Genomic DNA, 16536 nt, shown 5'->3' on the forward strand with positions numbered 1-16536 from the left:
GAGGGAACTCAAAGAGATTGGGACTGGACAGTTGCGTCGCCCTAAGAAAACCACGAGTAATCAGTCGGGTGGAAAAAGGTTTCAATTTGCTGTGGAGCATAAAGATTAACCTCTGGAGCAATGGAAGGTCATGTGGTCTGATGAGTTCAGATGGACTCTGCTCCAGAGTGGTGGGCGCACCACGGTAAGAGAGGCAGATGAAGTGATGCACCCATCATGCCTAGTGTTTACTGTACAAGCCTGTGGGAGCAGTTGCTCAGGTCTGGGTTCAGCAACATTATGTGCCCAGAGATTGAGGTCAGCCGACTACCTGAATATACTGAATGATCAAGTTATTCCATCAGCTGATGCCATCAGGCTTCTTCTCTGATGGCACGGGCATATTCACAGAGTCCAGCCCTTAACCCCACTGGGAAACATTGGGATGTGCTGGAGAAGGACACTGAATGGAAATAAATCTTGAGACACTACAGAAGCTTAATGAAACAATGCCACAACAAATGGATGTTATAATCAAAGCGAATGGCGGTCCAACAAAATATTAACTTGTGTGACCATTTTGCTTTTTAAGATGCTGACAGTGTATTTTCATACATTATATTTATTGCACCTCGTTTGCTAAATCATTGCACAAGATATAAAACCCAGTTTGTTTGGGAACAGTGAAATGTTTATTTAAATAAAATCACAAATGCTTCATTGTTCAAGTGTTCCACAATACATCATCTGATCCTGCCACGGTATGGTTCCATGTGGTGACAGAAAGAAAGACGTTAAATCATTCCTCACAGCCATGGCAGCTTTGGTAGTTTGAGCTCTGGTCATCAGAGGCAGATTAATAGGATCCACAAGGTTTGAGTCCCTTTCCACCACCCTACGCCACTCGCCAAGCTGGATGGACCCAGCGCAGCCGTCAGTGTCAGCAAATCTTTGTGGTATGTAGCGGCTCTCTGGGCTGTTCACCTCATCAGTGTAGGCAAGGTAGTTGTGTAGGACCACACAAGCCTTCACCACGTCCACGGATTTGTCTGGTAGAAACTCAATTGGCCTTCCAAGAATTCTCCATCTTGCTGCCATGATGCCAAAGGCGTTCTCAATGACCCTCTTGGCTCTGGAGTGGCGGTAGTTGTAGACCTGCTTGTCTGTAGTCAGATCCACTCCTGACAAAAACAAACAAAATCTTTGGTTAGGACATTCTTACACTATTTCATTTCATTTCCAAATTTATTTCGAGCTACACAACACAGGCATAAAAGCCAGAAAAAAATACAATAAAAGAAAAAATAATATCAACACTCTAGCTCAAAAAGGAGTGGGAAGAAGATAAGCTTATTAACTCCCACCCCTGTTCATAAACTTAAATAATAATGATAATGTGGCTGCAACAATAACACTGTTAAAATAAAACAGAAAATAAAACAACAACAAAAACAGCCAAGACATATAGTCTATTAGATAATGTATGATATTACTAATACAATATAATCACTTAGTTATTTCTTGTTACTGAATTACATGTTATATCCTCTTACAATAATAACAACCATAATGATAAAAAATAATGATACCAATAACAATAATAACAACTGCAATAGTATAATAGTAATAACAACAATAGACTTCATCATTAGCTAGATCTGACCATTAAAGTATTAAAGTATACATCACTTTGTAACATCCATTAGTAATCAAGTGCCCGTATCCTCCTTCTGGTATTTTGACCATACTATTTTTTTATATCTTGATTTGAATTGATGAATATTTGGACATTGTTTGTGCTCTACTCCCAATTTGTTCCAGAGTTTAACTCCACATACAGACACACACATACTTTTCCTAGTGGAAGACACTGCTTGAACCTTAAAGTTATCACACCCCCTCAGGTTATATCCCCCTTCTGTGCGTGCAAAAAGCATTTGTATTCTTGCAGGTAGCACATTTTTATTAGCTTTAAACAGAAGTTGGGCAGCAGAGAATTCAACTAAATCATGCAATTTTAACATTTTAGACTGCAAAAATAATATATTAGTGTGATCACAATATCCTACTTTGTGTATAATTCTTACAGCCCGTTTTTGGAGTATAACAAGGGGGTGTAATGAACTTTTATAGTTATTGCCCCAAACTTCTATACAATAATTTAGATATGGCAAAACTAACGAACCATATAATAGAAATAATGCATTGTAATTTAAGAAAAACTTGGCTTTATTAATGATTGAGATGCTTTTGGAGACTTTACCTTGTATGTGACTTATGTGTGGTTTCCAGCTTAATTTACTGTCAATGGTGACTCCTAAGAATTTAATTTCTGATACTGTATCTAAAACTACACCGTCTATAATTACTGGGTCTGGTTTTCCATTATAATTACCGAAAAACATTACTTTTGTTTTGTTTAAGTTGAGGGACAATTTGTTAATGTCCATCCATGTTTTTAATTTCCTTAGTTCACAGTTTAGATTAGTTATTAAATTACTATAATTGTCATTAGAATAGAAAATGTTTGTGTCGTCTGCGAAAATAACTAATTTTAATAATTTTGACACATTAAAAATGTCATTAATGTATAAATTGAACAACTTTGGGCCTAAGACAGATCCCTGTGGGACCCCACAACCAATGTCCAAATATCCTAATGTAAACTGCAGTCACAAAATGGGTAATACTGTGAGTTTAATACAATCTGTAACATACCTGGAAACGGTCGCATGAGGTTGCAGTGCAGCGGGAAGGCAGCGTCACCAACTAACACATGGGGAATCTTGACTGTGGTCCCGGGGAGGTCATCTGCCGGGGGCAGATTCAGCTTGTGCTCGAGCAGCATAGTCCCAAACATGCTCTCATCGAAAGCCCTGCTGTCGCCCCCAAAGGCTCCCGCGTCCACCATTGTGAAGCGATACCTGGCATCGCATGTAGCGATGAGAAGAAGGGGGTGCGGCGCCTTGATGGTTACATGCTTCCCATCGAGGCTCCCGACGCAGTTTGGGAAGTCCCACATTTTCCAGTAATCGGCTGCTATGTTTGCCCACGTGCTTGTTGAAGGGCAGGGCAGAAATTCCGGCTGCAGGGCTTTCCACAGCGCTTTGCACACCTCCGATAAGATGCACGACACCGTGGAGTTGGCCAGCTGGTAGCTGGCCGCTACAGTCTGTTGGCCTGCGCCTGAAGATAGAATCCTCAGCGTCACTGCCAGTCTTTGTTCTAAATTAATGGGCATGTTGTGAGTCGAGTGGTGCCTGATGAATGGTCGCAAACGACTAACCAGATCGTCGAACCGAGCTACCGACATCCCGAAATACCCGAAGCTGATGTCGCTCCCGCCCAGCTGCCTCAGTGGCTGGACCAGTGTAGCAAACTCCCCCGTCTCCTGCCGCGACTCGTTCGGAGGGCGGACACACCACCGCCTCCCTCGACCTCGCTTTCGTCTGCGTTGCAACATCCGTATCAAAAGCATTTGCTGTTCAATGTCGAGCAGTTCCAACTCGATCAAAACCCTCTCTCGTCCAGTCGCCATTGTTCACTGTGGCCGGAAAAACAACGGGAAGGTAAACAATCTTATCGAGTCTTTCAGAAACATGTCGCCCCCTGGCGGCATGGCGTCAAATTACGTCATATCGACGGACAAGGGTGAGCCTTTCTGCTGTAACGCTTTTGATTGACGCTGAAGCTCTTTGCAGCACCCGTCCAACTTTAGAAACACCAATGAGCCCAAAACACGTTTCTTGGACTGTTGCAAAAACACAGACTACAAAGAAAACGCAATAACCTTGCACTGAACTGGTGCTCTTGCTTTGACTTGAGTGCAAATCACTTAACTGTGAAGCAGTTCAGATCAGTACAATCCTGTAGTACTACACACAACTTCTATAGTGATTTTATTTTTGCATATTCGGTCGATAACATAATTTATAAGAGCCTTTGAGGTGACTATGTTGTAACATCGACCATCCTCTCCACCAACCGGTTCTTTCAGAGATAAACTCGATAATCCAACTTCTTTTTTGAAACAATTATTCAAAACAACCTTTTGGTGACTTTCAAATACTTGCTTGTACACTTTTTTTTGTAAAAAATGAAAACACAACTGAAAGACAAATCTCTTACGATAAGTTTGTATTAAATTAAGTATAACCACAAACACTGTTGAGCTTAAAATGAAATGGTTGACTTATTAACAATGAAGTTTTGAGGTGTAACATTTTCTCCCCAGACACATCACTGTATAGAAACCATGCACACATTTCTGATGTGACGGTTCTGAACAGTCTTACCATTTCACCCTGTTCGGCTAGACATATTTTCACACTGATCACTACATTTTTATTGATCACAACCAACACAGTCTTTTTCAGAATCACAGATTTTATAAGTCTTATGAAGACCAATTGAGTCATAGATTAATGACAGTAGTACACGCACACACATTAATAGTGACCATTGCATTCTATCTATCTGCATTCTAAGTTGTCATCTGCTTGGCTAAAACTTTACAGTCACATATATAGTGTACAAAATACAAAACTGAAAAAGGGGAATTGTTCTGCTGATGTGTTGCGTAATCTCAAATCACTGGTCAGAAGTCCATCGTCTTGTTTTTTGCTTTCCAGGTGAAGATCTCATACCGGAGGCCAGTTTTTGGCAACTTCTTGATGCATAGATTCAGGTAACCACTGGCAGTATGCAGACAACAGAACTGTAGGATGAAGAAGACACGTCACAAACAACAATAATCACACTGACGCAAGATAAAACCTTCAGAAACAAACCAACAGGGAATTCAATCCTCACATTTATCTTCAGTCTTCCAGACAGACAGGAGTGCCTCCCTGCAGTCAACCCTCTTTGACACCAGCGGTCCCAACACAGCCTCGGTCCTGGGCTGCAGCCTGAAACGGCAAAAACAGGAGAATAAGAGTAAATCCACTTGAAATAATCCCTCCCATTTCAATAGGATCCTCCTGCACTTTCAGTGCTTGGACCCTAACAAGTACGTTTATGACATGACAAAAATGGAACAAAATTCCAAAGAGAGAGAAAGTGTGTGTGTGTGTGTGTGTGTGTGTGTGTGTGTGTGTGTGTGTGTGTGTGTGTGTGTGTGTGTGTGTGTAGGCCTACCTTGCCCATGTTTTCAGCATAATGGAGGGGTTTGAGAGAAGGTGGCCACTGTGTTTCTTTAGCTGAGAACAAACCTGTGAAACATAAATCAAGTACAAGTTTAATAGATTTGATGAGCTGCATGTAACGTTTGCCCAGTTTAAGGGAAAGTTGCATGCATTTCACACAGAAAGCAAAACAGATGAAACAACAAAACTAACTCTTAATAACTATACAATATTTTTCATCTATAACGATGGGCATTTCTGATTTCAACACTTAAGAGCATCAGAAGATACGGCTGAAAAAAAGTTCTATATTGTTCAAACTATCTTTATGTGTATATTGATTCTTGCATTTAAATATACAGTGAAGACCCTGCAAATCAATACAAAATTGATTACAATGACGTGAGGAATAATCATGAGGAATGTGAAAGAGGAATTAGGACTTTATAAAACTTGCACTGACATTCAACACAACAGAACCATATGAAACACTATCTGAAAAGTTTAACTAAACTTGAAAGACTTTTATTTTTAGTTGCTAAATCTAGAAATAATACTGCTTGAAACACATTGTCCTTGCTGCCTTACCTGCCCCTCAAGAAGAAACGTGGCAAACAGTTTGTAGCGCTCCAGGCCGTCTGGATACTCCATCTCCACCGCAGGCAGCTCCCAACCCACACGGACTGCAGAGGGGAAACATGGCGTTTCCTTAAACGTCAGCAGAGACATTTCGAGCTGTAATCTTCTGCTGCAGTGAACTTACAGAAGGTGCTTGAGCAGTGACATCTGATGGTGCCAGTGGTCGAACAAAACCACGGAGCCGGAGACTCGTGGGGAGAGCCGAAGTGACAATACTGAGGCAGAAGCTGCGGGACCCAGTCTGCTTCTACAGCTGACACTCCTACCAGACACAGAAAGGAGGACACATTTTATGAGGAAAATCCGGATCAATATCAAAGAAATGTGGACGGTAACGAATGTCTTTCCACACAACAACGTGATTTTCCACCAAAACCTTTTACCTCTCATATACATCTTTGTGGTCTCCATGATCTCCTGGTAGACGACAAAGTCTGGCAGTGTTTTGAAAAGCGCAGAATTCGGATGAATGAACACTGGGTCGTCCATAAGCGGAGTCTATGAACACAGAGAAAAACAAAACTGTTGAAGCAGAGCAATAATACAGAGCATTCGACAGAATCCCAAGCGTGAGAGCAGGAAAATTATTTCATTTGATCTCGATTCGGCTTGACCAGGAAAATGATCATCCATTATAAACAAACTCTTCAGTTACCTGACAACTTCCAGGAACTTACTTTGTATCCATTCTTGCATTTTGGATCCAGGATATCTTCAGCTTGAACTCGCCTTGCGAGGTGGTCTCCCAGTCCAGCCAGAACAATCTGCCGCAGGCAAACGACCTGGTGCTCCGTTGGTGGGGTCATCTTAGGATCCACAAACACTCCCACCTCCGGACACACAGCATTCACTAAGGAGAGGACACACAGACAAGATTTAGGTCATTTTCTCATGTTTTTCTGCAGCAGGTCAGAGTGGGTTTTTTAATTTTCTGCTGCGTGTGCGTACCTGCATTAGTGAGCTGCCCTCTGAGCCGCCTGATTTCCACCATGGCTTTATACCTCAGCCCATTGTCCTCACAAAACTTGGGAGTGCAGCCAGCAAATTCACAAGCACCAACAGCACCTGCAGCCATGCATAGATAAATACGGTAAGACTAACACAAATGTGAATGGATTTATTTGGATTTTCTACAAGTGCATACAAAATAAAACATACAAATATATATTAATCATTTTGATGACATGTAAAAAAGAAAACCAGAGGATGACACAATAAAGTCATAGATAACTTAATTCCATTGTGGTCCTCATAAAAAATTAATAAATGAATAAAAAACCCATAAAGAAATATGTAAGTGACATCATAGTGAACAATTAAAAACACAAAATTGTACAAAAGTACAGTATAAATTTAAAATAAATTGATAAAATACAAGTTCTTCCTATACAAATCTATTGCACAAAATTAATTATCACACACATATATATATATATAGCCCAACATAACTTATCACAGACCGATTAATCATAAAAAAGAAGAAAATAAAATGACAGGAGAAATATAAACTATGTATCACAATTAGTTAAAAAGTATTTCATAATAATTAGGTGTTTGTATGGATTCCAATAAAAACCATTTGACTTGTTTTTTTAAAACAGAGTTGCAGAGTTCAAGATGAAGATTATCATTTTGGAGCCACATCACATGATCATAAAAGGTCAGCATACCGTCTACAGTCTGTTGTTCGGTCTGGTACTGTTGGCTGCCTGATTTATAAAAAAAACTATCCTTACCCAGCATGACCATGAGGTCCCCCAGCAGGAGAGACGCTCCCTGCCCGGCCCAGAGGCGCCTCATTTGGGTGAGCCGAGCTCGGCGCTGGGTCAGCTTGGAGTTTTCATCCTCACTGGGTGTAGGTCTGAGCAGATAAAGACAGTATGCTACAGTCACAACAACTTGAGATTAAGAAAACCAAAACATGTATACTACATGGGAATAAACACATTCTATATGTGTCATTGGTGCCAGTTGATGCAGCCTGAAGCATCAGTTTGTAGTTTTACTCCCTTGAAGAATACACTTTAAATCCCCTGGAAGGCCTCATTTCTACTTTGTCATCCATAACACTCAGAATTAATTCCATGTGATTAGAAGAAAAAAAATAAAAAAATCTTTCACCTGTCAAGGTCTTCGAAAATCTCCCGGACTGTCATAGCTGCTACCACAGCGATAACATAAGGCAGACAATCCTGCTGCTTCCCGAGGGCTAGCATTTTAGCGTAGCGCGGTGCGACAGGGAAGGAAGCCATCGCTCTGCCCAGCGGGGAGATGGGGCAGGTTAGCCTCGCTCGCTGCATTGTTTTTACACTTTAAAAAAAACAAACAAACAAACAAAAAGAAAACAAGTAGTTTACAAATGTGATAGTATACCACACATTTCTGACACTTTCATTCATCCAATAAAAAAACACTTTTTGACAATGATCAACTGAAAACGTAAAAAAGCCTTTCTCCCTTTTCTATTTATTGCAGATTGTAAGATGGGAGAAAACACCATCAATGCTATCTGAACAGTCTTAATTCAATAGTTATGTTTCCCCAGGAAGCCTAAGACCAATCACAGAAACATCAGTTACCGTCCTGTGCGAGGCGGCTCCTCCAGAGCTCCCAGAGAGACCAGAAGCTGCTCTGCTGCAGCGAGAGCATCGGCAGAAGGCGGCGTGGGGAAAGGAAAATTAACCACCTGCACGAAGAAAAAAAACAAACAAACAAAATGATAAGGTTTTAAATGTCGTCGCTCTTTATACTCCAGCGGGTTAGTTTCTCACTTTGCTTAACAGACCTTTTCTATGTTGAGGTCTTTCATCTGTAAAACCAGGTCCTCCACAGGTCTGCGCGTGATCTCTGCCTCTGAGAACAAGCTGAAGTCTCCAAACACAGCGGATGAGTACAGCCTGCGGGAGAAACAAAATAGGAAGCATTAGTGGATAACACCTGTAAGACCCCCAAAATATATGTTAATAATAGTTGATGGACAGCGATTTAAAAAAATAAAATAAAAAAAAATTATTCGAAATGAAGCTTCTGTTCCTCTGGGGCTGTTTTCTGAGGTTAAGTCCTTTGAATCTTTAATGACTTTGAATTTTATTTTGATCTCAACTGGAATATTGCTATGATATTTATGGAAGTCGGTGTGGAAGTTTAGTCTTGCACAGCTTACGGCAGCCTTGCATGCAAAACTGTTCATTTTGGAAAAAAAAAAAAAACTAATTGGTTTTCCAGTGCAGTATTTCACTCACCGATAGCAGTGTCCCGGCTCTGTTCGTCCCGCTCTTCCTGCTCTCTGATTGGCTGAGGCTTGCGAGGTCCAGGTCACCTTAAAGGACGACACTCCAGTCACTCTGTCGTAGAAACGTTTCTTCACTCGACCGCAGTCGACGACGTACTTGATACCCGGGATGGTCAGAGACGTCTCCGCCACATTAGTGGCAATAACACAGAGACGTGTGCCGGCTGGAGGCGGCCTGAACACCTGCGGTCAGGAAACAGCCATACACGACTTTGTAAGCATACAATTTGAAGAGAAGAGACGCTTAGACTTTCTACAGGGTACAATATATTTGTTCAACTTATTATCTGAGCAACACAGTATCCTGTAACATATTGATGAATGACACAGGACATATTAATCTCACCTTAGCCTGCTGCTCGGGGGCCAACAAAGAGTAGAGTGGGAGCACATAGAGAGGAATAGACGGGTCTGCCTTCGTCTCTAGTGACAAAATGCAGAACAGAGTTCATGAAAGGGCTCATTGCACACACATCCACCAGACAGTTACTGATATGGAGCAGCTTGCCTCCATCAGTGGGATCGTCGCCGATGTCGATGTCCGAGCCTCCATCGTCGTCGTCTCCGATACCCGCCTCTCTGTCCTCGTCCCCTTCATCCATCGGCAGGGCGGAGTAATTATCCAAGTCGATTCTTGGCAGAGACTGGACGCAGAATTAACAAGCTTACAAAATGTATGTATTGGAAAGAGGCGGAGGTCTGGATCAAACGGGCACAGACGGGATTTGGTTCAGGATTATTTGAACCCGAAGCAGACTTACAACAGTTTTCTTCTGTTTGGCTTTCTTGAACTTCTTCATCGCCTCTGACGTGTCTGCTTCTTCTTCCTCTGCTGGATTAAAACACCAGTTCATGTATAAAAAAAAACCAACAGGTTGTTGTTGCTTGGTGCTTTGTCGGGACTGCGACCACTCACCTGTGATTGTGCTGCTCTTCCTGAAGGGGAAAGCATTTCTCAGTCTCCTGCAGAGGTTGTGAACTTCGGCTTGACCAGTGAGAAACACGAGAATACCACCTGGAATCACACACAAAGCGTCAGGGCGCGTGTCTGTGGGAAGGCTAATTACTCTTCGTGTTAGACTGTTTTTTTCCTGTTGTCCCTTAAAACAACTCGACTCTGCTACATGTGCACCTGGAGGCAGCATGCGGTGGATTTTGCAGGTTTTGTGAAAAGCCTCTCCGGTGTATTCCTCCAGCGGAGTGCGCTTGTTGAAGTGGATCGTGACGGGGAACTGGCGAGCATCCACCTTGATGACCGGCGGAGGAGTCTTAAACAGTTTCTGGTTGTCTGTGAAGTCCTCCACCCGCAGAGTAGCAGACATGATGAGCAGCTTGAGCGGCATTTCCTTCTGCAGAGATAAAAACACGAGAGTTTAACAGGCTGTAAGATGTTCAATGAATTAAAGCCGCACACAGTAGCTGTGTGTCTTACCTTATTCCTCAGAGGGACGATACGAGACAGTAATCCAATGAGGATGTCTGTGTACACGCTCCTTTCATGAGCCTCGTCTATGATGATCACGTTGTATCGCTGGAGCAGAAAATCCTACAACACAGACAGGAAATTGGTAACATGCTGGACTCTGATGGATGTATGCACTGTGTAATACAGGGGTCACAAACTCATATTTATTGTGGTGCCAGATACAGCCCATTTTTACTTTGAGTGGGCAGTGAAGTTAAAAATGAGAAAAAAGAACAGATTAACCTACAGACAACTTAGAATGTTCCCCTTTGTTTTAGAGCAGACAGATAAAACTACATTAAGAAAAACATATTCCATTAGAGATGTTTTTACAAAATCGAAACAAGTTGACATTTTCAGTAAGAAATAAGTCCAATTTCAACACTTTGACGACAACGCCTCCGAAATCAAAATGCAGTGAATGTCTAAAAAGCATTAATTTAGTACTTGTATATTCTCTGAGATTACCTGCATTCAAAAATGAAACCAATGAATTCCTTGGAATTTATTGTATGGAAAGTTTCAAAGTAGAATTTATTGAACAAAAGTTAGAAAAATTACACCCTAAAAAGCTGCGTCACCAACACTTGAAGACTCCAGACAGACGTTATAGCAGACCCAATACTTAGTTTCTCTGGACAAAAATTACTTAATTTCCGTCATTTTATTCATTAACAGTGACAATAAGGGATACCACCTTTTGAATTTCCTTCAGCAGAACACCATCCGTCATGAATTTGATCTTTGTGTCACTCGTCACGTTTCCTTCATATCGGATCTGATACGACACCACCCTGAGAACAGAAGGATTAACAACATGTACTGTCACCATTGGAAATGTTCTGATAAGTACACACTTGTTGATTTGAGATCATTTCACAGGAAGTCTCTTGAACTGGCAGAGTGAGTAAATCCATCTTACTGCTTGGGCAGGTTCATCTCTTTGGCCACTCTGTGGGACATGCTGACAGCTGCTACCCTCCTCGGCTCCGTGATGCCTATAATCCCACCACCACTGGACAAATGAACAACAAACAGATTAACAGCAACTACATGATTGATCACCAGGTGTAACTATGTGAGCCTGTTCTGTAGGCAAATAATACCTTGCATAACCAGCTTCATACAGGAACTGAGGCACTTGAGTAGTTTTTCCACTTCCCGTCTCTCCGCAGATGACAATGCAGGGGTTTTCTCTCACGGCCTCCATGACGACCTGCTCCTCTGCCAGGATGGGCAGCTTCAGACGAGCCTCCTGGAGATTTAAACAGGCTTAAAACAAACTCATAGAGACACTTCACTAAGTGGAACACCTTCAATGCTCTCACAGACAAACAGACCTGGATTTGTGGTGATCTGTCGACAGGGATGAAAATAGTCGGCTGGGACAGGATCTTGTTTTGGTCTTTCTCCTGATCTTTCTTCTCGTTCTGGTCATCTTGTTCCTCAGGCTTCTGCTCTTCTTTTATTTCTTGTCTAGTCTCCTGACAAGCAGAAGCGTCCTCTTTCAACTCACTTGTTTCTGTGATGTTATTCTCATCATCATCCGCCTCCTCCTCATCAGATGAAGTATCCAGATCACTGCTTTCTTTGGCGTTTTGTTCTTCTTCATCTTCTTCCTTCCATTTTCGCTTCCTGTTTGCTCCACTGACGCTGCTGATTTTAGGATCTGTGTCTCCATCCTTTACTTCATCAGACGACCTTCAGACAACAAAAAATCGCTGATTACACCTTCTTTACCGAATAACACACTCATCATGCTGCCTCTTTGTCCCAGCTGACATATCATGTTGTGAACTCACTGTTTACTCTGGTAAAGTTTGTCTCCTGTTCCCAGTTTGGATGTGGTGTACAGAAGCTTCAATTCAGACTCTGGTAGCTGCACCTCAGCCAGTTTGGACAGGATGTCTGCTCTCTAAACAGAACAGAAAGCAAAATTATTTAGCACATTTGTGTCCCTGGAGAATAATTTCTTTACATTTAGTAAAGTTGAATAAAAAAAATTCCATAATTTGAATACCATATTCTTTTAATTCAAATGCCATTTGACCATTTGCATCAAAATGTGAAGAAATTAGAAATTGTGATTTTCTGATCAGTCAGCTTGTGCTTATCGCATTATGTCAACTTATCTGTATCCTGTTTGTTTACCTGTGCTTTCTTCTCTTTGCGCTCCAGGACCTTCTGCAGCTCTTTTCTCTGCTTCTTGGTCAGAGGCTTTTTAATTTTGACAGACTTCACAGAAGATATCTTCTTCTTTGCTTTGCTGGCGGGGAGAACCAAAGCGTTGCTCTCATCTACACCTTTGAGTCGGTCTCCGTCTGATGAAAACACAAAACAGGAACAATTCGAACCCGTCATGAGCCTAAATGTAATAATTGTAAATGCAAGTAATATTAATAATAATAGTGCAAAAAACCCACCTTGTAACTCCACCACCACCTCCGTTTTGGCTTTATCTGTAGGCTGCTGTGGATCTTTCTGCTGTCTTCCTTTCCAGTTGTGTTTTTTTCTGAGTTTCCCCATTTTAGATTCGTGAATATCAAAACTTGTTACCAAATCTATTTTCTAAACGAGAAACAAACCAATAAAAGCTTCCATGAAGCTAAAGATCTAGGTCCATCGTGGCAATATACACGCAGCTAAACTTTGAATAATGTAACACTAGAGGTACTTTATTGATGTTACATGCGACCCAGGAGCAAAATAACGTTAAAGAAAATATTATAGTAGCGAAATCAGCTCTTCAAAAAAATCCTCACGTGTAAACATGTGTGGGTGCTTCAGCTAAATTGATCCGGAGTGGAAACCTCCGGTGTGCAAAGGTTCCGCACGTGAAAACGTCCTAACAAGCAAATCTACACCGGCTTAAACCAACATTTTTAAGTGTCATTTTAATTTAATTTTCCTCAAAGAAAACCAGGTTGAGCACATGACTGGCCTTGGTGTGTAACAGTTCTCCGTATCAATCAGAATACTTTATATTATAAGTATGGTTTCATAATTAGCTTCAAAATACCATATTGTACGTTTCAGGGAATACCAAACTTCATCAATAATCTTTTTTTTTTCAATTATTTGAAAGAAAATGCAAAAATACAATTAAAAAATGAAAAAAGTTATATATTATTAATTACCTGCAAAATAGTGGTGCGTGTGTTTGTGTGTGTCTGTGTGTGTGTTATGAAGCCCAAGAATTTAAAGAAAAAGAAGATCTTCTTTTGGAGTGAAGAGGCTCTAAAATCATTCATCGACACCAATCTGTGCAGACAGTACACAGAAATAAACACAAACACCAGTTGTTCGGTAATAAATATTTATTGCTCATATTCATGAAATAAAGTGTCTCACTGTGTTAAACACGTTTAAAGTGTTCAAATATGTTACAAATGCTAAACAATGAATAATTAGCGCAACAAAAGAATGAAGATGGCCAGCAATAATTTTTCATCATATGCGTATTTGGTGTTGCACTTATTGATATCAAAAACCGTTTTGCGTTACAAACATTGTGACCCAGAAAACACAGTGACACTATTGTAGTTAGTCTGTTTACCAGACAGCAGAGGCATTACAACAGCTTGCTCACTATTTCTAAATTAAAAAAAAAAATCCTATTAAAACGCGTGTGCAAATAAGTAACACTGCTCATATCACATCACTTTAGACTTTAGACTTCGCTTTATTAATCCCTTGGGATGACTCTGTCGGGGAAATCTGAGCTCACAGCTCCATCTCAGATACGGCTGTCCATAAAAGAAGTGTACTCATTTTCTTTTTGACTCTCCTCAGGAGTGAAGCTCTCCTCCGTGATTCTTTTCGCCTCATTGGATAATTTCTCAAACTTCTTCAGAAAGATGATGAGAGCCACTAGTAGGACTGCCTGCACCACTACAAGCACAAAGAGACACACCTGAGAGGCCAAAGCCAGGTCACAGTACCAGTAGTGGTTCGAATTCAGGAGCTCCTCCTCTGTGATATACACCACCAGCCTCCCTCTGAGGCTGGGAGGAGAGCTGCAGTTCACTTCCAGGTAAGACTTCAGACTCGGGGGCTGACGTAGCAGCCAGGCCCGCAGGTAGAGGATCCCACAGTCACACACCCAGGGGTTACCGTGAAGGCTGACAGAGTGGAGAGAGGGTAGATCATCCAAAAGCCCGATGGGGAGGGCGGTCAGCATGTTGTTGTGGAGGAGGAGCTCGGTTGTCCCAGCTGGGAAAGTGGTGGGCAGCGAGGAGGATGTGAGGGACCTGCTGCTGCAATCCACCTGATCACCATGACAGGAGCAAAGTTGGGGACACGCTGATGACCTTTGACCTTCCAAGAAGAGGAGCAGACCCAGGAGCAGAAGCCCCTTCATGTTACCAACCTCTGGAGGAGAAAAGGAAGAATCAAGATTAATCACAGTGTGTGGCCAGTTGGTTTTCTGTTACTCGAGGTACTAATAATGTAAGATAGTGAAAATTAATCAGTACTGTCAAAAATAAAGATACTAACAATAAACATTAATTATGATGATATGATTATTTGTGGTTATATTGCTCCCTTAATGCTGGTAATGGGGGAAAAAATCTTCATGTAACTAATTATTATGGCATTATTATGTTTGCTATCAGTATGGTGTCCTTAAAACAAACAACTATACTTTCTTTCATATCTATTTCACCATGAGGGCAGCTGTATGCCGTCTGTGAAGTGACTGTGTGAAGGAATTTGATGGGAACCAAAGAGTCATAACATTATATCATATTTTATGATTTCCCTCAAATCAGATCAGAAAATAAGAATCGAAATCAAGCTTCACACTCCAAGGCCTAACTGCGTCACTGATAATGTTTCTTTACATTTAAAGGGTGTAGCTAATTTTCCAGTCATTAAAACAATACATTTGACAAATTTCACATTTAGTAGAAAGAAATTCAATGAAAATTCAGTTTGTTTTAACCTTGTTAATGTTGGTAAATTCCTGCACAACTAAAGAGTCTGAATAAAGTCAGAGGAGAGTTATTTACCGTCCCTGCTGCACATCCTCACGAGACGACTGTTTCTCTTGGAGGAAGACTGTTTCTCACTGCCAGCTGGAACTCACTGATAAAGGACACTGTCAAATTTTGAGTACAGACACACGCCAACTCGTGTGGTGAATGCACGTCAGCATATAACGTGTCTTTCTGTCAAGCGAATTCAGTTTACTTTTCTATTAGTTTTACATTCACTTCAATCATCAATAATGATAATATAAGAGGGACTGGACAAAAATTTTTGCAACTGGTCTCGCGTGCATTCATAACAAAGGAATGATTTAGTGGCTGTCATTGCTTATGAAGTTTTTGCAACAAAAGTTTAGTTAGAGGTGATAATATTTGTTCAGATAAAAATGCATATTTTCATTTAACTAGAAGAAAATGTCTCCTGTCTCACCTGCCTTTTTTGGTGTGTTTTTGCACTTTTAAGAACAATTGTTCTTAAACGTGCTATATAGATAAATGTATCATCATTATTATCTTAAAATGTCTCATTATTGTTGTTTTTGTTGGGGAAAAAAGAATCTGGTGCTGTTAAAACATTTTTGTGTTTTATGTAATTTGCCGGGGAATTCTTTTTCTTTACTTATCTTTCTAACAAGCAAATGCAACAAAAATACTGATAACTTATTAATAGACATCTCACTGAAGATAGATATTTCAAACACACGGTGGACAGTTTAACTTAAAACATAAAATATGGCTCTAAAATTATTGTTGCACATTTTCTTTTTGTGTAATCATCCGGATGAATTGATCAGCAGCTTTAATCAGGTATATGTGTTTTTCTTCGGGTAGCTGACCTGGAATAGAAAGGCCTTGTTCTTCAGCCACACAGGCAGAAACATGAATTCCACACAGAAAGGCAGATTCAAATTACCTACAAACGTCTTGCTATGATACGAGAGCAAAGCACAAAGCACTGCACCATCATACAAAACATGGTTTACATTCTAGTGTTCAGTTTCAAGTGTTCAATTTGAAGGCTCTGTGTTCGCCCTGTGATGGACT

The 16536-nt window shown here is 40.9% G+C and overlaps 3 protein-coding genes across 4 annotated transcripts; all 3 read right to left on the reverse strand.

Annotated features, from left to right (window-relative positions):
• Positions 1–589: 589 nt before the first annotated feature.
• Positions 590–3537, reverse strand: LOC308111741 (uncharacterized protein). The gene is made up of 2 exons (XM_080466753.1): positions 2698–3537; positions 590–1160 (listed from the first exon to the last, which is right to left on the reverse strand). Exons 1-2 carry the CDS (start codon positions 3515–3517, stop codon positions 697–699), a joined length of 1284 nt encoding a protein of 427 aa, XP_080322879.1. The 5' UTR covers positions 3518–3537; the 3' UTR covers positions 590–696.
• Positions 3538–4100: 563 nt separating this feature from the next.
• Positions 4101–13305, reverse strand: dhx37 (DEAH (Asp-Glu-Ala-His) box polypeptide 37). 2 transcript variants are annotated; one of them, XM_080468318.1, is made up of 26 exons: positions 12925–13305; positions 12653–12822; positions 12304–12416; positions 11842–12202; positions 11608–11756; positions 11424–11516; positions 11199–11295; positions 10469–10582; positions 10169–10385; positions 9953–10051; positions 9798–9865; positions 9545–9680; positions 9383–9459; positions 8987–9219; positions 8530–8641; positions 8324–8430; positions 7866–8054; positions 7481–7605; positions 6693–6809; positions 6422–6594; positions 6128–6242; positions 5869–6006; positions 5694–5788; positions 5119–5192; positions 4792–4889; positions 4101–4696 (listed from the first exon to the last, which is right to left on the reverse strand). In XM_080468318.1, the coding sequence occupies exons 1-26, from the start codon at positions 13025–13027 to the stop codon at positions 4620–4622; spliced, it is 3450 nt and encodes a 1149-aa protein (XP_080324444.1). In that variant the 5' UTR covers positions 13028–13305; the 3' UTR covers positions 4101–4619. The 2 variants fall into 2 exon arrangements, with proteins under 2 accessions (XP_080324444.1, XP_080324443.1); XM_080468317.1 differs by having other exon boundaries at positions 9798–9868.
• A 500-nt stretch (positions 13306–13805) lies between these two features.
• gp1bb (glycoprotein Ib platelet subunit beta) lies at positions 13806–15584 on the reverse strand. The gene is made up of 2 exons (XM_080467875.1): positions 15514–15584; positions 13806–14872 (listed from the first exon to the last, which is right to left on the reverse strand). Exons 1-2 carry the CDS (start codon positions 15527–15529, stop codon positions 14238–14240), a joined length of 651 nt encoding a protein of 216 aa, XP_080324001.1. The 5' UTR covers positions 15530–15584; the 3' UTR covers positions 13806–14237.
• Between the last annotated feature and the right edge of the window lie 952 nt (positions 15585–16536).

Source organism: Lipophrys pholis (genome assembly GCF_963383615.2).
Source record: "Lipophrys pholis genome assembly, chromosome: 7".
In the NCBI taxonomy this organism is placed as follows: domain Eukaryota; kingdom Metazoa; phylum Chordata; class Actinopteri; order Blenniiformes; family Blenniidae; genus Lipophrys; species Lipophrys pholis.

Coding starts and splice junctions, on each gene's coding strand:
- LOC308111741 (XM_080466753.1), bottom strand. CDS start 3,517: ATGGCGACTGGACGAGAGAGGGTTTTGATCGAGTTGGAACTGCTCGAC. Junction 1,161..2,697: donor CCTCATGCGACCGTTTCCAG/GTATGTTACAGA, acceptor TGTTTTTGTCAG/GAGTGGATCTGACTACAGAC.
- dhx37 (XM_080468317.1), bottom strand. CDS start 13,027: ATGGGGAAACTCAGAAAAAAACACAACTGGAAAGGAAGACAGCAGAAA. Junction 11,517..11,607: donor TATGAAGCTGGTTATGCAAG/GTATTATTTGCC, acceptor TCATTTGTCCAG/TGGTGGTGGGATTATAGGCA. Junction 5,789..5,868: donor TCACTGCTCAAGCACCTTCT/GTAAGTTCACTG, acceptor TCCCCTCTGCAG/TCCGTGTGGGTTGGGAGCTG.